General features: G+C 40.5%; 1 protein-coding gene and 1 long non-coding RNA gene across 2 annotated transcripts; one reads left to right on the top strand and one right to left on the bottom strand.

Moving 5' to 3' along the window:
- The first annotated feature begins 471 nt into the window (after positions 1 to 471).
- Positions 472 to 1,166, top strand: LOC143601200 (uncharacterized). The gene is made up of 2 exons (XR_013147611.1): positions 472 to 615; positions 889 to 1,166. It is a non-coding gene; the product is annotated as an uncharacterized LOC143601200 (long non-coding RNA).
- A 5,107-nt stretch (positions 1,167 to 6,273) lies between these two features.
- On the bottom strand, positions 6,274 to 20,984 carry LOC143602554 (gibberellin 2-beta-dioxygenase 1-like). Its single transcript, XM_077079619.1, has 3 exons — positions 20,605 to 20,984; positions 20,051 to 20,405; positions 6,274 to 6,525 (listed from the first exon to the last, which is right to left on the bottom strand). Exons 1-3 carry the CDS (start codon positions 20,979 to 20,981, stop codon positions 6,274 to 6,276), a joined length of 984 nt encoding a protein of 327 aa, XP_076935734.1. The 5' UTR covers positions 20,982 to 20,984.
- Between the last annotated feature and the right edge of the window lie 5,529 nt (positions 20,985 to 26,513).

Consider the following 26,513-nt stretch of genomic DNA (forward strand, 5'->3'; position numbering starts at 1 on the left):
AGTAATAATGAACAATAAGACCATCCATATTGGGGCGTTGAATTTTCTACAATAAAGTCATATTTGACTTAAAGTGGTAATGATTGACAGGACATAAACCATTACACATGTACTTTGCTAAAAAAAATGATGATGATGTGACGCAAAATGCCCAATAATTAAGGAGCAGTAATTTGCCTAATAAAGCAAACTTAATCACTTTAGATTGTCGGTTGAAATAAGAAAAGAAAGTAATACAGGGCGGTATTTTGCCTATTATTCTTTTCTAGAAAAGGCAATTTTAAGCTTTTATGTGGTTTTTATAGATTGGTAGGATGGCTTGTTCCACTAGAAAGTGAAAAAGGAAGGGTATTTGAGAGTAACAGTGACATTGCACCAATACCAAATTTTTTTGATTGGCCTTCAAGGGAAATGCAGCATGAGTATTGCATTTTTCTAAGTAAAAAACTTCACCATACTCTAAGCAACCTCGCTCAACCCCTTCTTAGCTACCACTTGCTTTCACCAACCATGAACATTTGGTTACTTTTCTTCTCCCACTAATGGGGTGGCTTCAATCCCTCTTCTCTCCACTCAAGAAGCTTTGGGTTAAACTGCATTCTGCCCACCACAAGAGTATGTTCTTATTACACTTGTCTTCTTTTTGCACTCATTCGCTTTTTTCGCGTTACTTTGTTAACAAACATGCACGAACCCGCATATGAAAAAATTCCATGGTGAAGACAGTTTTCCAAAGTATTGTCGTCGGTTGGTAAATACTTATTCCTAAATCTTCATCGTTTGTAATGCATTTCACATGCGCTTAAAATTATACTTATAATGTGCGAGTTTTTTTTTTTTTTCCTAATGTAACAACTAAAAATGTTAACCGTAAGCGTACATTTTCAGGTAGAGGGATATACATATTGTACGAAGATGTAAAATCATGTCCATACGAAGATGTGCATGTACTTTGGTCTATATTGGTCGAGTCGACTCATGCACCACCTCATCCACTGGCTTTGCCACCATTACATTGAAGCAACATTCTTCCCGAAGACGATACCCGAGCTAGCATCATGTGTATGTACATAATCTACCTCTTTTTTCAATCTAGTCTTGTTTTTGTCTCTGAGGTTTTTCGGGAATTGTACTTCAGTATTGATTAAGTTATATTATTATGATACACATTTCGCGCATTCAATAAGTTGAATATTCAACATGATGTTTCTACATTGATCATTAAACAAATTTGGGATTGGATCAACATTATAGACTCGACCACTTATCTTATCACCAAGCGTTAGCTTTTAGGTCTGAACTCGATTGCTGATTAGGCTTTGTTGATTTGTTTATGATCAGTCACATAGGTCACGGTGGTAAATTATAAAAACGTGAAGACTTTCATTTGGCATGTTTATGAAGAAAATCAAAATGAAAGAAATAAAATGATGGTGGTTTGGCAGTTTGTTGTTGGTTTGTCCCAATTTAAAGCAGTTTTTATTTCATTGTCTCTTGTACAGGTCACTTTCTGTAGATATTATTTGAAAAGACTTAACAATTGAGTTTAGTTTAATGATTTAAATTAAGACTTTTTTTAATGTTTATTTTTTTCATTAATGAAATTGAATTATATACATATTATACCCATGACGTAAGTGGCATGGTGTCCCCTTTTAAAATGAAGGTGGTAGGTTCAAGTCCTTGTGCAAGGTTAGGAGAATTTAGGTGAAAATAAATTTGTTGTTTAGAAAAAGCACAACGGGTTAATTTTTACGACCTGCTCGGGTCTTCCGGAATTTTGAAAATGGCTGCTCTCGCCAATATCGGGGCCCTAATATCAATAACAATAGCGCAGAAAGTTTTGTGCCAAACCCCTTATATGATTTCGGATCATTCAGGGTTCGCGCCACTTTAACTCTAATTCGTGTGTCGAGCTTCACAAGTTGGGTTTCATGTATGGGCTCTAACCACCTATCAATATGGGCTTTATGTAGACCAATATCAATTTCATCAAAATAATGGGCCACACACTATATCAGCTTCATTCAATCATTCTAACCCGCGGATTAGATTATTTTTCATTTGAGTATTTTTGTTTAATTTCCTTAAGAGAGAGAGAGAGAAAGAAAAGAGAATTATTGGTATTTAGATTTATGAGTATTCGAAGGGGGATGCTAGAGAATTATTATTATTATTATTATTATTATTATTATTATTATTATTATTACTAGTTAGGTTTATAACTTTATTAAGGTTTGGTAAAATTTTAGTAAGTTTTCTATAGATTGGGTGCTCCACCACTTGCTATAATCTCTGAGCCACTAAATTCATTTTCAATTTATCTTCACATAGTCTAACAGTTGAGATCAATTTACAGTTGTAGTAATGTCTTGAAATGAGCTGTCAAACTGGAATGATTTTCACTAACATTTTACCCTATTGATCTGTGTTTCGTTACTTCGTAAATTGTGATTGTCATCATATAAAACCTATTTTGGTCGGAAAAATTGAACCCAATTTTTGTAGGAAATTGTTGCAAAGAAACTTGGTAGGAAACTACTAGTAAAATCATTTCGTAGGAAATTGACCGCAAAAAACATAGGTAAAATGTTGGCCTCAGAAAAACTTTGGTAAACAATTGGCCGCAAAGAATTTTGGTAGGAATAATTTGGCAAAACACTTTGGTAGGAAAATGGTTGTAAAAAATTCCCGTAACTTGATCCCGACAAAATCATTTGGTCCAGATTTGCCGGTAATTGTCATTTTCTTACAAATTTCCTAACAAAAGCCCGATGCAGGAAACGACCTAGTTTTCTAGTAGTAATGTCTGCATATGCATATGTATATCCATGTACACACATACATACATATGCATACAAAGATATACACACATACATACATATGCCTACAAAGATGCATACATATACACACATAGATATAATTATATAAATAGTTGCATGTACACGTAAAAAATGATAATAACAATAATTAGGCAGGATTTGCTAGAGTTACACCTCTGTAAGGTTACAGTTCATGATAGGAGTTGGTGTAGACATAGCGTTTAGGTTTAAGGAAGTTTAGGGAATGCCATTTTTGGGTCTTAGCTTTAGCTAAGGGACCCAAATTCTTTGTAGACTTGGCATATGATTGTCTTTTAGTTTTATATCTATTTGGGTTCTATGATGTCATATATGTTTGCATTTACTATGACACGTTTTCATGTTAATGTTTTTTTATTGGTACTGTATATGGGCTGCTTTGGAGTCGGCGATCTCTCTGAAACAGTCTATCCTCATGAATAAAGGTAATATCTGTCCACATCACACGCCTACAGACCCTACCAATAGCTTTTGCTATCTATAAGATTAATTGGACACGATTGTTTGTTATATGAAAATAATACCAAGGCAATACATTTGGCCAGAAAAGGGTCATATTCCAACACCATTATTAGGAGGAAAATTATATATACATAATAATCCTAGATAATTTTTATAGCAATTCATTTTGAGGGTTAGGTTATAATAGAAAGTATACTTTTTGTAAGAAGGATAAGAAGTAATCTTGTCCATTAATTTTGAATATAGAGGGTTGAGATTAGTTTATGGGAAAATCAAGTGTGAATACAAGGTAAAAGGCATAAAAGGAATAACACATTTGTTGACTTTCTCTCTCCACATGCAAGGCATATGCCAAATTCCCCCATCATTTTAAAACGTTCATAACTTTTTTTACGACCTTCACCATAATAACGAGTGTCTTTTTATCTTTTATATGAGTACCATATTGTAATATAAAAATTAAAAAAAAAATAGTGGTTTTTTACAAATTGTGTTTTACAAAATTGTGTTATACAATAGTATTTTTCATTATGTTTTTTTTTTTCATTGTGTTTTTCTATTGTGTTATTTACATTGTGCCATACAATTGTGTTTTTTATTGTGTTTTATTGATTGTGTTTTTTTTCATAGTGTATTTTTCCATTGTGTTTTTTCGGACTTTTCCGGCGAGGTGGTGGCGGTGGGTGACGGTTGTGGTGGCGGTGGGCGGTGGAGTGGTGGTGGTTGTAAGAGATGAGTGAAGATGTAATTGGGTTTTTGAAATTAATTTAAGTGGGTTTTGAGATTAAAGTAAGTGGGTTTTAATATTAAAGTATTAGACTAAAATACCCTCCTTCATAGCCTTCTTAAGAAAATCAAACTTCTTATTTGAACCTAACCCTCCACTTTGATTCTATAAATAAAGGTTGACCATGCACATATAGTACATTTTAACTTTTTTATACATGTCGTTACTTATATGCAAGCTATATTAGAGAGTTCGGTAGCATCCATCCATATAGATCAATTAATATATCAACATGTGTTTCCAAACGAATGGCTACACATCTTATTAATATGCACTTTCTAGAACCCCCCATAAACGGTACAAAGTGGTGCCGTTGTCAAAGGGCATGATGGTGAAGTTCATGGTCCATAGCATGACCAATCAAGGTTGATAAACGTAATAGACACAACACCCTGGCCCAATTCAATTAATAAGAAGTGTGGGCCGAAAGATAATCAAAGAGTTATGTGTTGTTGCATATGTTTCTTCATATATGGTGATCGAGAATTTCATACTATATATACAAAATTGTGAAACACCATATATATCTAGTTGTTCATACTTAAAATATCATTTATGTCTATACAATCTAGATAAAATATCACATGTATTCATTTCATTAAAAAAATCATATTATGTTATGAACATTTATATATGGTAAGCATCCATATTCTAACTCTTATATTACCATTATGGTTGTATTATTATTATAACCTTATAAATAGAGGGTTCTTGAACTTGATATGATATACTCAATGAAACAATTCTCCCATTCTCTTTATACTCTCTATATTATACATATGTAATCTTGTTATTAGGTGTTGTTTTACAACATATTTATCTACTTTTAACCTTGGAATTTTAAATTCCTCCATAATGATTTTTTTTAATATGGATTTACACATTTTATTAGAAGCAAACAATTTTTAAACTTCTTACTTTTATAAAACTTTGTTTCAAATTTCTTTTGCATTTGGTTTATAAACTAATTCAAGTTTAGACTTTGTTTATAAAATTAAGTTACAAACTTGTGAATTTCAAATTGAACTGAATATATATTTTCACATGTAAGCGTATGACATTGTTTAAAATTTCCTCAAATCAAGTTACAAGTTTTTGTTTATTTTTCCCTTCTAAATTGGGTTGTTCGAATCAACCCAAATACGAATTAAATTTGAATCGTAGTTCTCATTCTAATTTGATTAGATCAGGGTCCGAATTCACCTTAAAAATCTAGCTTGAAAAAACAATTCAAACTACTCAAGACCCTCGAGAATCAACTTAATAAAATACTTAACGAGTAATGCACCTTAAAAAAAATATTTTATTTTAAATCAATAAAATATATATTACTATTAAATAATAAAAGTTTACCATCATTATTTAAAAATGTAAAAATAATCAACTTGGTTTTAAATTTGTCCAAACAAGTTAAATACATATTTAATTTAAGATTTTTTTTCTGTTTATTTAATTTCAATAGATTTTTCATTGCTATTTTCTTGGTTATGTTCTCTTTATTATTTGTCCAATTGGTTCCTTCGTATATGATTTATGAATGGTGTAAAGAAAACTTGAAAAAAGGTTAAAAATGACTTTCTTGGATCGGGTAAATTTCATATTTAAAAGTATATATATATTATTGATAAGTACATACAACTTTTAAGGTTAAACATGGGTACATATGAAGCTTTAAACCTTAGAAAAAATAGTCACTTTTTTTATTTAACGGGTAAATATATGATGGGTAAATTTAAAGCATTCCCAGCCCGTTCTCCATCCTCATCTCTATAATTACACTAAATAACACAAAATTTCTCTCTACAGTTTAATTAAATAATATTTTTTATACATTTATCATTACAGTTTTTTCTCTCAACGTTATAATTTACAAAAAATCACAACTCTTTCCCAAAATTTACAAAAAATCACTACCGTTTCTCTCTCTACCCTATAATTTACACTCACAGCAACTCACAACCCCACCATATAATTTAAAAATTCCCCTCACATAATTATAGGGGATGTGTGTGTGTGTACTAAAAATTTGAATCATGTATATACATAATAAATCATAAGTTTATAACGCTATATATGAAATTCTCCGTTTCTTAATAATATCATACTACATGCCGTATTTAGCAATCAAACAGAAGGAAATACACAAAACAAAATGTTAAAACCCTAAGGTGCGGTGATTTTTTCAAACAAGCCGAGCCTATTATCAGATAATCTTGACTTGTATGCAGAATTCTTGTATTCGAACCAAGTGAACTCCTTGTACAAGCTGCGTTCCTCTTCTTGCATGAGTGATGGCAATGGTGCTATTTTTTCACTCAATGGTGGTCCACCAAAATATATCATCGACACCCTACTCTTGGTACCGTTTGCCACCACCCTATGCTTCACACTCTTGAATCTTCCATTAGTCATCACCTAAGTGTAAGGCCCCGAACCCGGTAGCTCTACTTTAGCGTCGGATTTACTAATAAACACAGTTCGTACAAATCAGAGTTCAGTAAAACTTTCGCGGAATATAAAAACTTTCATGAAACGTTACAGCAATCCAAAACTTGCCTCAATTAAACATTCTTGTCTTTCAAAATAAACGTCAATTACATTAAAACATATTGAGTCTTCAGATGCCAGTCTCCTATTCGCCCACCATGTGCCCGCTCAAGCTAGCTGTCTCATTCTACTCACATGCGTGCATACTAAAAGTCAGCTACGCTGAGTGAGTTCTAGTTAATCATACACTATACAATACACATAAACTTATATTCTTTCATTCATACTTTCATACTTTCATACTTTCTTTTGTATTAACTTACTTTCATATCTTACGTTATAAAGAGCATTACGCCCTACATTCCTCGAGTATTATTAGGGCTCGGTACCCTCCTTCCTCGAGTATTATTAGGGCTCGGTACCCTCCTTCCTCGAGTATTATTAGGGCTCGGTACCTGTGACAACTGCCCGAATCCGACCCGACCCAGGTACCCGTTTCTCTGATCCGTTTCTTTTTTTATGATTTAAAGTTTATTATTAATCCTTGTAAATTTAACTGAGTAAATTAAATATATTTATTTGTTCATTCCCGCCTCTTTCTCTTCCCCTTTCTTTCCGCCGTCCCGCCTTCCTTTCTTGTCGTCCCGCCTCTTTGTCTTGTCGCCGTCCCGCCCTCCTGCTTAACCCTTAAGCCTTGAACCCTCTTCTTTGCTTGTCCTTTGGTTCTTCTCGCCTAAGGATGTCTGCAGCTCCTCGCGCTAAGGAAGCCTGCGTGAAGACATCTTGTTCCTGCAATGCGTGAAGAGAACTCTTCTCGCAGCGCGCTAAGAATGTATGTTCTTCCCGCGATGCGCTAAGAATTCTAGTTCTTCACGCAGCACGCTGAGAATTTGTAGTTCCCGCGGCGCGCTAGGAATTTATGTTCTCGCAGTGCGCTAAGGATTTGTGATTCTTCCCGCAGCGCGCTAAGGATTGTTGTGCCAGCCTTCGCGCTCGCGCACACAGCCTTCTCGCGCTGAACCCTTGTTTAAATCTAGCCGTTTGCTTTTGTGTTGTCTTATCTTTTGAGCTGTTGACCTGCTTTGCTTTATGTCTGAATAGTTGCTTTCGGCGCTGCATGCGTACCAACCCCATTGGTTGGTAGATAAAGTAACTGACATTATCTTTTGAGGATCTGCTTTTGCCATGCTTGACCTGTACCTTTTTCTGTCCCTGCCCATGCTTTTTACTGTTCCCTGACAGCTTTCCCCTTTTGCTTTTCCTCTTTTCCTGCTGCCATATCTTTTGAAATCTTTTACTTTTTGCTTTTGATATCTTTTGTTATCTTTTGAGATCTTGCTTTTGGAATCTTTTTGCTGTTATCTTTTCTTTTACTTTTGGAGATCTTTTCTAGGGTTTATGTCCCCTAGGGTTTGCCTATAAATAATAGTAGTATTTTCTTAACACTTCACACACTACACTTATTATCTCTTCCTCCCTCTTGCTCTCTGCCGTTGTCCTCCTGCCGCCTCCTCTCTTGCCTCCGTCTTCCTCCTTGTTCTTCCTGCTTTTCCGGTAATATATTATATATAATAATTTACTTATTAATTATGCTAACTTATTACCTAGACCTAAAACCGATCGTTGAAACATAATCTTTAATTATAGGTTAACTTTGCTTGTTTAAAGTTGGTTCTTGCTTTATCTTACATCGCATCTTTATCAAGTGAGTAATCTCGTATCTAATCCCTTTTTGTTTTAATGTTTTGGGATGTTCATGTGTTCGTACAAAACTGAGTCTTAAACTGTTTATGAAGTTTTAGTCGCGCAGTATCCCATGTGTTATGGATATTTACTTGGCTGTTATTTGTATGTGTGTATCATTAACCGCTTTGTTCGGCCTATTCCGAAGTTCTCATGGATCCATTGGTAGACACGGGAGAACCTATCGTTTATGTTTTCTCTTTTGTTTACACTTGCACAGTTTTCTTGTTTTTGTGCTCAATTGGGAGTACGGATTGAACTATGAGCTATGAATCTAAGGCTTGGTCACAATCTGATTTCACCCTTGTTAGATACCAGATTAACATATGTTGCGCGCAGATTTACTGTTGTTATCTATGATTATCTATGATTAACTATGAATATCTATTAAACTTGATTTCTCACCAACACGCAAGTGTTTGACGTTTATTTTAACACATGTTCAGGGTTGCAGTAGCTGTTTTGAAGCTTGGGGACACATAGGATGTTTACTTTTGTTTTGGACCTAGATTTAAAATGTAACAAGACAAGTTTATGTTATTTGAATATTATGATTTATAAATATATTGATTTATGTTGATTATGTTCTTTATTTTCCCCGCTGCGCGTGCGCGATAAAATGTGTATTAATAAATATTGACACCAATAGTGTCACGAGTAATGAAACAATATGTGGCGCCCCGATGTATAATCCGCCTTTGGTCGGGGTGTTACAGATTGGTATCAGAGCTCGTTGACTTTAGGATAGGTGGTTAGACGTAACGGCCTAGAATACCTAAGAGTCCCTTCTCGCGCATGAGAGAAATCTCATGTTTGCGCGCTTATTGTTAATTACTCGTTATTTATGAATATGCTCGCGCTTGCGCAGTATATGATTTTATGTTTTATTTCGCGATATTTCGATTTTTGTTGAATTTCGATTTTATTGATTTTACTTACATATTCGTTTGTTGGGGTTGAAAATCCGAAAAGTCATGGTGATACATGAATAGTTGATTTTCAATTTCCATTTACGATTATGTTCTGAGGTTGGAGACTTGAAAAGTCATGGTGATACATGAATTGTCAACCTCCAATACTCATTTTCTTGTATATTTTATATTGAAGATTGGAAAGTCATGGTGATACATGAATCGTCAATCTCCAACACCCGTTTACTAGCTATTTTAAATTGAGAACTCGGAAAGTCACGGTGATACGTGAATTGTCGATTCTTGATTCGAATTTGTTACCTTTATTAAAGTCTGCATTTAGGATCATTTATTTTACTTTAACTTTTGATAGTATCTAACTCTGCGAAACCAAGCTTTATAAAGTTAAACTTTGCGATAAAAACCAAGATATTAACTAAAATTAAAACTTTTATAGAATGCCTCCGCTATCTCGCCGATTTCAGAGAAGAGAAGCCTCGCGCGTGCGTAGACAGCAACGTTCCCAGGAAATGGCCGCCGCAATAGCCCAAGCTTTGAGCCAAAACAATGCTAATACCTCCAGTTATAACATTAAGTCCTTTAATGCGGGTAACCCTCCGAAGTTCACAGGTCTTGAAGGAGCCACCGTGATGCTCCAATGGCTTGAGAAGATTGAAAACACTTTCCTCCATACCCAATGCCCCTCAGACAGACGAACCCTATATGCTTCCAGTGTCCTGGAATCCAGAGCGCTTACATGGTGGAATGGAGTAGCTCATGCGCGTGGCGCAGAGGCTGCTTCTAGCATGACATGGGAGGAATTCAAGGAAATTCTTACGCGAGAATTCTGCCCTCCCAACGAAGTTAAGCGCCTGGAGGAGGAATTTTGGAATCTTAAGCAATACAGCGGTGAAGCGCGCGAGTACGCGACGCGCTTCCACGAGCTAAGCTTACTGGTCCCTCACCTTGTTACCCCTTCCCGCCGAGCCATCGAGAAATTCCTTGGGGGTCTCCCCATGGAAATTCAAGATTCTGTATGGGCCAGAAACCCAGTTACCCTCTCTGACGCCATCGAGTTGGCCGCTGTGCTCAGCGACAACCATGTCAGAGCAGGAACCCTGTTCCTGCGGGGAACTGAGAAGACCAAACCCACCAAGACTGTCCCTGAACCAACAGAAACCAAACCAGAACCCTCAAACCATAACCAGAAACGTAGGCGCAGACAAGCCTATGCGCTTACCAACCCGCCCATTGTCCAGCAACCAATTTATCAACCAGTTTACGCGCCTAACCCACTGTCAACCTACCCAGCACCTCCTGTAGTCCACAACTATGCCTTAACCAATCCAGCACTTCCTGCCCCGCCAACTAAGAAACCTTACACAGGAAACCAACCCTTTTGCCCAACCTGTAGACTTCATCACCCACCTCAAGTCCCGTGTCGACAATGTAACCGATGTGGCCGCGTAGGTCACTCCGTTGAGTACTGTAGAACCCCTCCCTCCAATCCGATTGCGCCAACACCACCAGCCTACCCGCAGAACCCACAGCCAACTTACCAAAACCCACGACCCAGATCGTGCTTTAACTGCGGTGATCCAAGTCATTTCCGGAACGCATGCCCAAGGCTACAAGTTCAGATTACTCAAGCGAATCCGGTGAACCAAATTTCGAACCAAGTGACGCGTGGCCGAGCTTTTAACATAACCGCGCACCAAGCGCAAGCGAATAACGACGTAGTTAATGGTACATTTTTGCTTAATGGATTTTATGCATCTATGCTTTTTGATACTGGCGCCGATCGAAGTTTTATTTCTCGCGCGTTTGAGCAGAAGCTTGCGCGACCGCGCAGCGATTTAAAAGAAGATTTTTCAGTTGAATTGGCTAATGGTGAAACTGTTTTAATAAACTCGGTGATTAAAGATTGCACGCTTAATCTTAACGAAAACGATTTTCTAATCGACCTCATCCCTATGCCTCTTGGAAGCTTTGATGTTATCATTGGTATGGACTGGCTCTCGAAGAATCGCGCCGAAGTTATTTGCGCCAAGAAATTGATTCGCATACCTCGAGAAAATGGTGATCTTCATATCTACGGCGAAAAACCCTCCAGTGGTCTTAAACTTATGTCTTGCGCCGAAGCCCAAAGACTCATGCGGAAGAAGTGTATTGCATTTCTAGCCCATGTGGTTAAACCCGATGAAGGAAAGAAGCTTCGCGATATCCCTGTTGTGCGTGATTTTCCTGAAGTTTTTCCTGATGATCTTCCTGGTATCCCTCCCGCTCGTGAAGTCGAGTTCCGTATTGATCTTGTCCCTGGTGCTTCCCCCGTGGCTAAATCTCCTTATCGTCTTGCACCCGCTGAGATGCAAGAATTGGCCAGCCAACTTCAAGAGTTGACTGCTAAAGGATTCATTCGCCCTAGCTCTTCGCCCTGGGGTGCTCCGGTGTTGTTCGTTAAAAAGAAAGATGGATCGTTTCGCATGTGTATTGATTACCGCGAGTTGAACAAACTCACCATTAAGAACCGGTATCCCTTACCGCGTATTGACGACCTCTTTGATCAACTCCAAGGTGCCTCCTGTTTCTCGAAGATCGATCTCCGTTCTGGTTATCATCAGTTGCGTATCCGCGATGAAGATGTTCCGAAGACTGCTTTTCGAACTCGTTATGGCCATTTTGAATTCTTGGTCATGTCCTTCGGTTTAACCAACGCACCCGCCGTTTTCATGGATCTTATGAATCGGGTGTGTAGGCCTTTCTTGGATAAATTCGTGATCGTGTTTATCGATGATGTTCTGGTGTATTCTAAGACCAAGGCCGAGCATGAGCAACATCTCCGGTTGGTATTGCAAAAGCTTAGAGCCGAGCAACTCTATGCTAAGCTTTCCAAGTGTGAATTTTGGTCTGATGAAGTACAGTTTCTTGGTCATGTTGTAAACAAGATGGGTATTCATGTCGACCCATCCAAGATTGAAGCAATCAAGAACTGGATTACGCCATCCTCTCCTTCTGAGATCCGTTCCTTTCTGGGCTTAGCTGGTTATTACCGGCGTTTCATTTCGAACTTCTCAAAGATCGCTTTGCCTTTAACAGCTCTAACGCACAAAGGTAAACCGTATATTTGGGGCTCGAAGCAAGAAGAAGCCTTTCTGACGCTCAAGCGTTTGTTGTGTGAAGCTCCTGTTCTTGCGCTACCTGAGGGTAATGATGATTTTGTCGTGTATTGCGATGCATCCAACCAAGGTCTCGGTTGTGTTCTTATGCAACGAGGCAAGGTTATCGCTTACGCATCAAGGCAACTCAAGGTTCATGAAAAGAATTATACAACTCACGACCTCGAGCTTGGTGCAGTTGTTTTTGCCTTGAAGATCTGGAGACACTACCTTTATGGTACTAAGTGTATCCTCTACACTGACCATAAAAGCCTTCAGCATATCTTTGATCAAAAGGAACTTAACATGAGGCAACGCCGATGGAACGAACTCATCAGCGATTACGATTGTGAGATCCGGTATCATCCTGGTAAGGCTAATGTGGTAGCCGATGCGCTCAGCCGAAAACCCTGCCAACTTAACTGTATCTTGCCGCGCACCCAGCTTCACTTCGCGCCGATTCAAAGCAACCTTGAATCGCGTATTCGTGACGCGCAGCGCGCATCCATCAGTAATGGTAACCTTCGCGCCGAGTTAGCGTGTGGCGCGGAAGCACTCTTTGTCCCTAATCTGAATGGAATTCTCTGCTATCTCAATCGCATCTGGATCCCTTGTGATGAGAATCTTCGCGCTGATATCCTGAGTGAAGCGCACAAATCTCGATATTCTATTCATCCTGGCGCTGATAAGATGTACAAGGATTTGCGCATTACTTATTGGTGGCCTGGCATGAAAAAGGATATTGCTGTGTTCGTAGCTAAGTGCCTGACTTGTTCTAAAGTTAAAGCTGAACACCAACGCCCATCTGGTTTGCTCGAACAACCAGAAATTCCTACGTGGAAATGGGAAGGTATAGCGATGGACTTTATTACCAAGTTACCTTTGACAGCAAACAAACATGATAGCATTTGGGTAATAGTGGATCGATTGACTAAATCTGCTCACTTTCTGCCCATTCGTGAAAACTACCATGTTGAGCATCTCGCGCAGCTTTATGTCAAGGAAATTGTCTGCCGCCATGGTATTCCTTTGAGCATCATATCCGATCGCGATGGCCGTTTTATATCTCGCTTTTGGAAATCTCTCCAATCTGCGCTAGGAACTCGCTTGGACATGAGTACGGCATATCATCCTCAGACTGACGGTCAGTCTGAGCGAACCATTCAAACCCTTGAAGATATGCTTCGATCTTGTGTTCTTGATTTTGGAGGTAATTGGGATTCACACCTACCTTTGATCGAGTTTTCTTATAATAACAGCTATCATTCTAGCATTGGTATGGCCCCATTTGAAGCACTTTACGGTCGAAAGTGCCGTTCACCGATTTGTTGGAACGAAGTGGGTGAAGTTCAAATCACAGGACCCGAACTAGTTCAAGAGACAACCGATAAAATCGCCAAGATCCGTGATCGTCTGCTGACTGCCAGAAGCCGGCAGAAGAGTTATGCTGATCGCAGGCGAAAGCCTCTCGAATTTCTAGTTGGTGATCTTGTTCTCCTCAAAGTGTCGCCTTGGAAGGGTGTTGTCCGCTTTGGGAAGAAAGGTAAACTTGCGCCTCGTTATGTTGGGCCATTCAAGATTCTCGCGCGTATAGGAAAAGTTGCCTACAAACTTGACCTGCCGCCCGCGCTCAGTAATGTGCATCCAACTTTCCATGTATCCAATCTCAAGAAGTGTTTAGCTGACGAGAACCTTCACATTCCTCTTGATGAAGTTCAAGTTGATGAATCTATGCATTTTGTTGAGAAGCCCGTGGAGATTATGGATCGCGAGGTGAAGAAAACCAAGCGCAGTCGCATCCCTATTGTTAAAGTTCGTTGGCAGTCCAAGCGCGGAGCCGAGTTCACTTGGGAAAGGGAAGATCTGATGAAGATCAAGTACCCGTACCTTTTCTCTGCGCCACCTACTACGAGTTAAATTTCGGGACGAAATTTCTTAAAGTAGGGGAGACTGTGACAACTGCCCGAATCCGACCCGACCCAGGTACCCGTTTCTCTGATCCGTTTCTTTTTTTATGATTTAAAGTTTATTATTAATCCTTGTAAATTTAACTGAGTAAATTAAATATATTTATTTGTTCATTCCCGCCTCTTTCTCTTCCCCTTTCTTTCCGCCGTCCCGCCTTCCTTTCTTGTCGTCCCGCCTCTTTGTCTTGTCGCCGTCCCGCCCTCCTGCTTAACCCTTAAGCCTTGAACCCTCTTCTTTGCTTGTCCTTTGGTTCTTCTCGCCTAAGGATGTCTGCAGCTCCTCGCGCTAAGGAAGCCTGCGTGAAGACATCTTGTTCCTGCAATGCGTGAAGAGAACTCTTCTCGCAGCGCGCTAAGAATGTATGTTCTTCCCGCGATGCGCTAAGAATTCTAGTTCTTCACGCAGCACGCTGAGAATTTGTAGTTCCCGCGGCGCGCTAGGAATTTATGTTCTCGCAGTGCGCTAAGGATTTGTGATTCTTCCCGCAGCGCGCTAAGGATTGTTGTGCCAGCCTTCGCGCTCGCGCACACAGCCTTCTCGCGCTGAACCCTTGTTTAAATCTAGCCGTTTGCTTTTGTGTTGTCTTATCTTTTGAGCTGTTGACCTGCTTTGCTTTATGTCTGAATAGTTGCTTTCGGCGCTGCATGCGTACCAACCCCATTGGTTGGTAGATAAAGTAACTGACATTATCTTTTGAGGATCTGCTTTTGCCATGCTTGACCTGTACCTTTTTCTGTCCCTGCCCATGCTTTTTACTGTTCCCTGACAGCTTTCCCCTTTTGCTTTTCCTCTTTTCCTGCTGCCATATCTTTTGAAATCTTTTACTTTTTGCTTTTGATATCTTTTGTTATCTTTTGAGATCTTGCTTTTGGAATCTTTTTGCTGTTATCTTTTCTTTTACTTTTGGAGATCTTTTCTAGGGTTTATGTCCCCTAGGGTTTGCCTATAAATAATAGTAGTATTTTCTTAACACTTCACACACTACACTTATTATCTCTTCCTCCCTCTTGCTCTCTGCCGTTGTCCTCCTGCCGCCTCCTCTCTTGCCTCCGTCTTCCTCCTTGTTCTTCCTGCTTTTCCGGTAATATATTATATATAATAATTTACTTATTAATTATGCTAACTTATTACCTAGACCTAAAACCGATCGTTGAAACATAATCTTTAATTATAGGTTAACTTTGCTTGTTTAAAGTTGGTTCTTGCTTTATCTTACATCGCATCTTTATCAAGTGAGTAATCTCGTATCTAATCCCTTTTTGTTTTAATGTTTTGGGATGTTCATGTGTTCGTACAAAACTGAGTCTTAAACTGTTTATGAAGTTTTAGTCGCGCAGTATCCCATGTGTTATGGATATTTACTTGGCTGTTATTTGTATGTGTGTATCATTAACCGCTTTGTTCGGCCTATTCCGAAGTTCTCATGGATCCATTGGTAGACACGGGAGAACCTATCGTTTATGTTTTCTCTTTTGTTTACACTTGCACAGTTTTCTTGTTTTTGTGCTCAATTGGGAGTACGGATTGAACTATGAGCTATGAATCTAAGGCTTGGTCACAATCTGATTTCACCCTTGTTAGATACCAGATTAACATATGTTGCGCGCAGATTTACTGTTGTTATCTATGATTATCTATGATTAACTATGAATATCTATTAAACTTGATTTCTCACCAACACGCAAGTGTTTGACGTTTATTTTAACACATGTTCAGGGTTGCAGTAGCTGTTTTGAAGCTTGGGGACACATAGGATGTTTACTTTTGTTTTGGACCTAGATTTAAAATGTAACAAGACAAGTTTATGTTATTTGAATATTATGATTTATAAATATATTGATTTATGTTGATTATGTTCTTTATTTTCCCCGCTGCGCGTGCGCGATAAAATGTGTATTAATAAATATTGACACCAATAGTGTCACGAGTAATGAAACAATATGTGGCGCCCCGATGTATAATCCGCCTTTGGTCGGGGTGTTACAGTACCCTCTTTCCTCGAGTATTATTAGGGCTCGGTACCCTCTTTCCTCGAATATTAGTAGGGTTCGGTTCCCTAGTTCTCGAATATTAGTAGGGTTCGATTCCCTCTTCGTTACCATACAACCATACATCATACCTCGAGTATTATTAGGGCTCGGTACCCTTTTCGTAACCATACAACCATCATTTCCTTCTTTTATTAACTTTATCACGTTCATACACATAAGCATACATATCATACTTACCTTATACATAGCGTTACAACCTGACAGTACATGCAATATCCGAAGATCGTTCACGTACCATCAAGCAATCATTCATACATATCACATCATTCACATAAGGCATACACTTATCTCTTAGGATAAGCGTATTAACAAACATATCGAGTATGCACACAGCCCCGAAAACATAACACATAAATGGGGCTAGAACTCACCTGAACTCTGCTTCTTCCTCCGATAGTTGTAAATCCCTTCTTTAACTGAGCTCGGCTGACTGTGTAAGTTACACGTATCAATTAACTACTACTACTCATGTTGTATTTCTATCTTTATACAACCCACAACGAACGGGGGTCCGGGGGCAGCGCCCCTGGCAGCGGGGTCTAGGGGCGGCAGCCCCCTAGCAGGGTCCAAGGGGCAGAGCCCCTGGCTGGGGTCGAGCTGCCAGGTTAGCTTGGAAAAATTTGATTTACATTAACTGTCTTAACACATTTTCCATTAGGTTTTTAATTTATTTTCTAATCGAACTTGACTTTAGGCGAAGTTAAACCTTAGGCGAACTTAGCTTTAGGCGAAGTTAAACCTTAGGCGAACTTAGCTTTAGGCGAAGTTAAACCTTAGGCGAACTTAGCTTTAGGCGAAGTTAAACTTTGAAGGCGAAGTTACCAGTTTGCAGGCGAAGTTATCAGTTTGCAGCGAAGTTGTCATCAGGCGAACTTAGCTTTGCAGGCGAAGTTCATCAGGCGAACTTAGCTTGCAGGCGAAGTTGTCCAGCTGCAGGTACTGTTCGTCCTTAAATCCCTTAATCATCTTCGTTTCTTAACCAAATAACTCGATTTAGATATCCACGGAATAGTCTGACCAGCGCCTACAAACCCAACCATCAAATCGACCTAACATCGATGTTTAAAGGGCGCGATTTATGCATATAGGTTACGGGTTCTTTTATCAATCGATTAACCCATCAAATCATATCTATTTTCAGTAAGTTTAGCTTTGTTGGATTCGTTTTTACCATACAAACACAGATCTGTCATTTCTATACTAATCCAAATCTAAACGAACAAGTTCTCGATATAAACGTACCGTAAATGAGTCGAACTACGAACACGAGCTGGTCTTGCTGCTTTGGTTCGTCACGACGATCTAGCACCAACGAGCTCGGGTCCTCGCCTTTGGATCTTGGTTCGGGTTGTGTGTGTTTTGGAGTGTGTAGAGATTATGATGGATAAATGGATGGAATGGAAAGGATTGGGGTTTAAGGGGGTATTTATACTCCCTTAAGCCCATGGACCGAAGGCCCATATTTCCTTTTGGTCCATATCTAATCCTATCTAATTATCCTACTAAGTCTTCATATTTTGCTATTATTATTATCGTTCCACTAACTCGTTTATTTCACCCGACAAAATAATATAAAAAATATTACTTTAGGAATTTCGGGATGTTACACTAAGTCCAAAGCAATCTTAATCACAATGTAACCATTTTATTATATAACCCTCATCACCAAAAAAAAAATAGATCCTTCGAAATATATATTCTTTGAGAAGAAATCCAATTTTATTATTTATACAATCCAGATTAATAGGCACACGACAAAAGAATATCTTTAATTTACAAATTTTATGTCACCTTAGTAAGGAAAAGTCATAATTTAAAAGCTTTTAGTTTTTTACAGAAAACCTAAAATTTTAGGTAATTTAAGTTTTACTAGGGTGTTCATGGTCAGATATTGATGGAATTAAATCTTAACGGTTCGGTTACGGTTTTTGATAACCAAAAAACGTTGCTAACGGTTTGACCAAAAAAATTGTAAAAAACAAATCGGACCAAACACAAGATATATTAATTTTATTTTATTAATTATCTACTATATATATGTGTACTAGCATAAATTTATACAAATATACAAACTCATATCCGCTGTTTGAAAAAGTAAAACACATATGTGAAAAGCACACTTAAAAAAATCACATGTAACAAGAAAGAGTGAACATTAAGTTAATTATATTAAGCCGCATTAACGATAATGGCGAACATAAAATAGTTTTTTTTATACATTTTACGTATATTGGTTTTTAATAATCCCAACTATTGTCTTTTGATCACTACTGGTCCCAACTAATGAATTGGCTACTAATGGTGCCAACTTTTAAACTATTTGTTCCTAACGGTCCGCGACTAACAGAATCCTAACGTCGTTAGTTTCAGGTCGTCAGAAAAACGATTTTGGCCGGAAAACTCAATTTTTTCCCCAAAAACTCAATATTTTCATCCCAAACATCTTGGTAACTTCGTATCGGACCTTTAGGAACCTTTTTCTAGTAAAAGCCCCAATTATTGAGGTCGCCGGAAACCTCAGAACCATTGTTGGAATCGGTTGATGGTACTCAAGTGTTGGTAGTTGGTTAGTGGTGAGTCAATTGACGGTGGTTGCGGTGTTCAAGTTGGTGTTTTCCGGAAGCAAATTTGAATTTTTTGGCCAAAAACGTTTTCCCGACGACCTGAAACTAACCGCGTTAGAATTCTGTTAGTCACGGACCATTAGGAACAAGTACTTTAAAAGCTGGGACCATCAGTAGCCAATTCATTAGTTGGGACCAACAGTGACCAAAAAACAATAGTTAGGACCATTAAAAACCAATATACCTGCATTTTATAACTTTTATGTTAAAAATCTCTTTTGTAGTCGGTTTTGATAAGCCCAACATTATAGTTATATTATTATTTAAAAAAACATGATTATGACTTTAGAATATGAAGTTACTTGTTGGACTTGAGAAAAAGATTGATTTGACTAAGGAAATAGACAGCACGATAGGAGAATCTACATAGATTCATTCGACCTCTTTCTTCGTGTTCTGTACTAGGTTATAATCAATCTAACCAACACATGTAAATCACGCATTAAAACTTGTACAATAACAAAGCCATGTATAGTGGACGGACTACAAAATGAGTGGGATTTTTAACACGTGATCAAGAGGGATGATATGTAGCAAGGGGACGGTGTTGTAGCCCACAAATTGCCCCACCTACCAATACTTGCTCGCCACGTCACCAAGTCCATCAAACAAGCCGACGACAAATATATGTCACCCATCCTCTCTTTTCGTCCATTATCGCCGGGGGGGGGGGGGGGGGGTCATACCACATATCTTCTCAAAATTGGGGTATATGTCGTCCCACTACACACTGTCTTAGGCCACGTGTTTTTAAGTAGTTAAAGCGTAGCGTCATTGTCCCGTAGGCCAATACACCTTAACTAGGGCGTTTTGAATTAACTAACAATAATTAACATAAGCCATAAATTGATATTTTTCTATTTTAAAAAGAATTGGCCCCGGACCAAATCTATCATAACACCCGTTAATACCTACCGCCTACTGGGTTTGAAGCGTGGGCGTTATGAAGCCTATGTGGCAATGAAAACGCCCAAGGCGTTGGTCTGTTAATATCTTATTACCTGTAACGAATCACCAACATTGATGAAGAAAGACTCAGAATCCGGAGGAACAGACATCCAACTTCCATCTCTTAGAAAGATTTCAAGCCCAGACGCGTTGTTGGATCGCAAAACGGATATTATTTGCGGGTCGGTGTGCTCGCCAAACCCGACCAATTTCCTATCATCTTTTGCATGTTCTTGAAACTCCGGGAACGGTGGATAGTGATTTAGTCTAAAAACAGAGTCACTGTTTTCATCCATCAACAGCTTACTAAACACATTTCTTGGTTGTAATTTCATTTCATCCGCTAGTAATTCCATAATTTCACACGCCATGTGTTTAACCAACGTCACATAATCATTAACAACGCCCCTTGCAACAAAAACTAAGTGATTAGGATAATAAAAACCCCGTAAAATATTATCAGCTATTTATATAAATAGCTAACACAATATTGTAATGATTTAAAAGAAAAGGTAACTAGTTAACAACCTCCGCGCTCTGATACCATATAGAATAATTTATTTATTTTCGATAATCATGAAAAGGTGTAAATAAGCAGAGGTCTTACTGGAAATTAACCTGGTAAACGGATTCGGGTTTGGTGTTGAGAAGAAGATATTCGACCCAACCCACATCGCCATTTTTGCCAATGCTTTTGTTACCGTAACCGAACGGGTCGGGTGGGCCAGATTTTTCTTTGACGGAAAGCGGAGAATCGAAGAACTTGACGGCTTCGGATTCGAGTTTATTGATGAACTTTGCGGGAACTCCGTGATTAACAACCTTAAAGAATCCGAAGTCTAGGCAGGCTTTAACGAGGTGGTGTTTTGATTCGGGTTTGGAGAGGTCAATGAGAGGGATGTCGGGGATGATTAATGGGGTTGTGTTTGGTTTTGATGGTTTCACGAAGAACTGTTCCATTGGAGGATTTGTTAGAGCCACCATGGTTGAAAGTTGAAAATTGAAGGCTTTGTGTTGTGTTTATGAAGAGTGAAATGAGAGGTGGGTTGGTTTATATAGCAATATTACAAACACAGGCTATGGTTATTGGAGGGATGTTTCTAGACTAGATAGATATATATAATCTAGTGGATTTTGGCCCAATACAATTTTTAACTAGTGTTTGCTAATTTGGTGACAGAAAGAGATTGACTTAGATGGTTAATTGACGAGTGTAAACGAGTCGAGTCATTTGTGATGTATTTAAAATCGAATCGCTAAAAGTTTGAATCAGATGAGCATAAACAAGTTGGATCCTAAAAATAAACTTGTTTATAAAAAATGTTTGAGCTCGAGCTTCACTTATCAAGCTCGAGTTGGTTCACCTCACGAGCCTAAGCGCATCATTTATTTATGTAATTTTTGTTTAATGTTATATTTAGTATAGATATACAATAATTATTATAACATATAAAAAATTTATGATAATATAACTAAGCAATACACACATGTATATGTATAAAGTATTTTTTTTAACATCAATTCGTAGAATTATCAAGAATAAATACATCAAAACCTGCACATACAGCATTTAAACCCCGGCCTTCTTGTTATGGGTCACACTATATAACCATCATGATGTGTATAAATTAATTAACAAATGATAGACGAGCAGTACCCTAACCCAACTCAAGCTTGAAAAGTACTCACATCAAACTCGAGTTTTTGAAACAAAGCTTTAAACAAGCAAAGCACGAGCACAGTCGAATTTGTTTTGTATTAAACAGTCGTGTGTAAAGCAAATTATAATTTTGATTCTTTCATACAATAAGTTTAATTTATACTTCAAGCTTTGTTTCGTATTGAACATCCTAGCATGCAAAACAAATGGTAATTTTATTTCTTTTAATTACGTTATCGAGTAATTTATAGGAATAATCTATAAAAAGACCATGTTGCAAATCCATCTTAATAACAAATTTGGCAAGTCGGGAGACCCAACGAATCTTGTGAATAGTCTAGTAACCTAACCACCGTTAAGAAAAGGACTAGACTTGTTAGGTGAAGAAACACTAACCGGACCCCGGACAGATTACTGGTAACCTGGGGGTTGGATAGCTGTTTCCCACGAGGGGTTAGACCCTTGGAAGATGGTTCTTCTGATAACCTGCAAAACAGACACCGTGAGCTCGTCACTGAGAAGGGGGGGGTTCCTCCTTGTGACCACCCTCCGGCGTGAGAATCAGACTAGATTGCTCTTTAAATATAAAAATATATTAAGAGATTGCTAGAGCAGATATCAGGTATATTATGATGATATAAGATAATGTAATGTGTTGAGATGATCATACCATTTGGGGTATTTATAGCCGAAGGTAGGTTTCCAAGGAGGTATGGCCGGCTGCAACAGTGTTCCTGTTCATCAACAGTAGCCTACGCACGTGCCCTGCTGGTAGTTGGTGGGTAGGCAGCGGCTGATAGTGACCAGGCCTGCTGTATACTATTCCCTTTCCACCAACTGCCGGCTACGTACGTGGTATGACAGTAGTTGGTGAGTAGGCAGCGGCTAATAGTGACACAGTATAGGAGCATGCTGCTCGCCATACTGTATCAGTGAGCTGTCGTATCCCTGATCAGATCTTTCGCCCATACCTCGTCAGGTACAGTAAAAGATCCTTCAGTATACAGACTGGCTTATTTGGGCGGGAGTATTCCCCCTCCCGCCTCTGTGCGGGATTGCTCCCGGCTTTGCTCATTCCTTCAGGTGACACTGAATGATCGAGAGCTAAGTGCCTTGTGCGTGTAGCCATGCTGCGCGGGTGGCCTTCCCTAATGGCTTGTATCCGAGGCTGCGGGGACAGGCGGAGTCCTTCACCATTGGGAGGCATTTCCTGCGGGACCAGCTTGCGTACTGCGCGTAAGGACGTCACGTCTCTGAGCATGGTTGGTCCTGCGGATCCAGTTGGTCTCTGCGCAGACGTCCCTGTTTAAGGTGAGTGTTGCGGGTCCAACTGAGCTCTGCTGGGACCTACCTCTTCAAGTCCCCCCAGTCCAATGTTCTTCTCATGCGTGTTTAATAAAGTGAGGTGAACTTTTGGACTTAAGCAAAGGGTTTTGAAAAGGGTTTTTTAAGGTTTTCCATGGGGATTCCTCCCGCGGAAGTCCTTGTCACTTTGCAGAAATTCCCGAGTTTCCTGCTTGGTCTTTGGGTATGATGCGGGTAGGTCTGTAACCTCCTCGCAAGTCAGGAGCATTGAGTCCCAGTTGTATGGATTTTCCATGAGGTTTTGGTAGTTTTGAACATAGTGATCAATTATGTTAAAACCACCAATTCCATTCTGGAGCTTCAAACAACGTAGTTCTCGACGTTCCTGCTATGCGGGGATGTTATTTCCGTTTCCGCAAGCATTGCCCAGAAGATCCTTCCTGGTTTCAATTCCCAGCGGAGCGCTAGGTATGTGAAGGGTTTTGCCTTAACACTGTACCAGCGCTCGTCTTACGGTTACTTTACTTCCAAGGTATTCCTGGCGTCAATTCCCTGCGGGTGCTAGGTATGTGAAGGGTTTTGCCTTTACACTGTACCCGCACCTGTCTTATAGTTACTTGGCTGCCGAGGAATATTTGGCTTCAATTCCCTGCGGGTGCTAGGTATGTGAAGGGTTTTGCCTTTACACTGTACCCGCATCCGTCTTATGGTTACTTGTTCGCCAAGGTTTACTTGGCTTCAATTCCCTGCGGGTGCTAGGTATGTGAAGGGTTTTGCCTTTACACTGTACCCGCATCCGTCTTACGGTTACTTGTTTGCCAAGGGGTAAGGGGTATTTTCCCGCTTACTTTTTAATATTTTCGAATTTTGAATTTTGAAATTCGAAGAGTTGGTGAAAAGATAAGAACAGTCCAAACCTCTGAAACGTCGTGCGACGGTTTCTTCTGACTGTGTCAGGACGTGCAGGAAGTTATGGTGACGTGACAGTACATGGTCATTCCAGTCGCTTTTTCAGGCGCGTGGGCGCGATTTTTCGGGCGCGTGGCCGCGAAATTACTGGCACGCGTCCTGTCAACAGCTGTTGCCAGCTTGCTTTTTGCCACGTGTCATAGTTTCATTGCACATTCGATTTCTCTCTCCTCCGCATTAAATTCACCGCATTAATTGCGATTACTATATAAAGGGGGAGAGGGTTCTTTGTAATCCACACTTTTCACTCTTCTCTTCATCTTTAAGGCGATTTCCGGCGAATACTCCTTTATTCAATCGAGCATTCTCTCGAAATCGTTCTCTTCTTCCTCTGCAAGATGTCTTCTCGTGATGCTGAAGCTATAGCTGACGACAGGGGTACTGCTGGCGAGTGCCAGTGTGCTCTGCCCGGCGATCAGTATCGGTATGTTGTCAGGAAGTTCATGCTCGATCATCTCGAGCCTGAGTTTCCTGAATCCCACCAGACCGTGTACGATGCCCCCAGAGGCAAGATCGGGGTTTATGCTGCATTTTTTGTCTATGGGAATCTTAGATTCCCATTGACAAAATTTGTTTACCGTGTCCTTGAGAGGCACGGTGTTCATTTGACCGAGCTGCACCCCATGGCGATCGCCAAGATTCGCCATTTTGAGTGGGTGTGCCGGATTTTGGGCATCGAGCCCCATGTGGACCGCCTGATGACCTTCTATACCTGGAGGTGCATCCAGGGGTGGTACACCCTGACGACCCGTATTAAGGGTCTGAAGATTTGCGACACCGAGCGCAGTCTTCGCGCGTGGAAGCAGGAATTCTTCTACATTTCTGCCCGCGCCATCCCCCTTGCCATGAAGTTTAAAAATGGCCAAGCGATACCGAGCCTTCACGCCCCCAATTACCAGGAGGCGGAATGGTTTTCGAAGATATCCCGGGTCCAATCTCCGGTTTACCGGTTTGCGGAGTCCGGGATGGTCATGTTAGGGATGAGCCGGGTGTGGAAGGATGCGTCTGAGGTTCCCATCCTTCTCGAATACGGTTTGAACTCTATTCCCTATGGTATGTCTTGTCTTTCTTTTTGATACGAGTTTGTCTTCTAACTGTTTCTTTTCTTTCAGAGGGAAATGATTTGGAGTCGCTTCTGTACCCGCGGGAAACCGACGGTCCCGCGCGGATGGGTACTCGTGCTCTGGACGAGGGCGAGTTGCCCATCCTGGAGCAAACGGCGGATCGGTTTGTGGAGGTCTATCCGCTGGGCCACGAGATCCTGAGCCACCGGCGGCCAGGTAAGGCGATCTTCTTTCCTCAATCTCTCAATGCTGTACCCGCTGCTGGAATTCCTGACCTGTCTTCTGAGGAATCCTCAGATGCTCCTCCGTTGGTGCGGAAGAAGAAGGCTGCTGCCGGCGGGAAAGGGAAGGAGAAGGCCTCCACAGCTGATCTGGTGGTTCTATCTGACTCGGAGTCAGATAGTGAAGAGGTGGCGGGGAACCCCGGTGGTGAGAAGACCACTGCTCCGGAGGCTACGACCGTTACCTCCGGAGAACCAACGAAGACGACGGTGACCGGTACCAAGAGGCCGGCTCCATCGGGTTCCTCCCCGCCCGTCCGTACATTCAGGCGCAAGAAAACCCGTAAGTACAATCATAATTTCTGTCTTTGTAGATTTATCACTATAAATTTATCTAACACTTCTTTGTGCAGGCGTGGATGTTGATGCATTCCGCGGTGAAGCGCAGAGGAGTACCCGTCCGCCAATGACGGTAGGCTTTGTCAGCCTACCTGAGGCGTCGACCCAGGTGCCTGCGCCTGCTTCCGCTGGTTCAGTTGCTCCCTCTGAGCAGACTGTTCCAGCAGGGATGACGTCACCGCCGGCCGTGAGTGCGATTTTTACAGCATCCTTCACAGAGCCGGCGGTTACTGCTGCTGCTGACTACGAGGCGGCGACCACAACGGCTGCCACCATGCCCGCGCCACCGGCACCGACGGCCGGACCATCAGGTACGCGCAGGGCTTCCCGCCGATCTTTGCCGCCTTCCCGTCTGCCTGACCTGTTGGATGGATTTCCTTTAGGTTCAGGTGATGGGTTTGGCGGCTATCGGCCTGTCATTGACCCTACAGGTGCGTAGGGTTCCTTTCTTTTTCCCTTATGTTTTTTATCATCTTTTCCTTACTGCCTTTGTTTCTTTTGCAGTGTCGGATTCCAATGAAGTGTATGTTCCACGATGGAACATCCGCCGAGGAACAACCCTTCGCACACCTGTGGAGTGCGTGGACTGGGCTCGCCACGCTGCTCCTCATGGTGCGTTGGGGGAAGCCATGGTTAGCTACCAGGAGGGTAGGCTAACCAATGAGCTTCGGGTTCTCCTGGCCCGGATGCAGCCACGCGTCGAGCTGCTTTGTCGTGAAAATGACAAGTTAAAAGCAGCTCGCGCAAAGGAAGTATCTGAAACGCGGGCTCTTCGGGAGGAGAACCAACAGCTGGCGGCCGCTGCCGCCGACAAGGAGAAGGCCTTCAAGGCCCTCGAGGTTGAAGTTCAGGCGCGACTCGAGGCCCGCTCCAAGGCTGCCCAAGCTGTGAATGAACA

Source organism: Bidens hawaiensis, unplaced genomic scaffold, assembly GCF_021521415.1.
Source record: "Bidens hawaiensis isolate Kalapana, Puna unplaced genomic scaffold, B.hawaiensis_p1.1 tig00001960_1, whole genome shotgun sequence".
NCBI classification, from domain to species: domain Eukaryota; kingdom Viridiplantae; phylum Streptophyta; class Magnoliopsida; order Asterales; family Asteraceae; genus Bidens; species Bidens hawaiensis.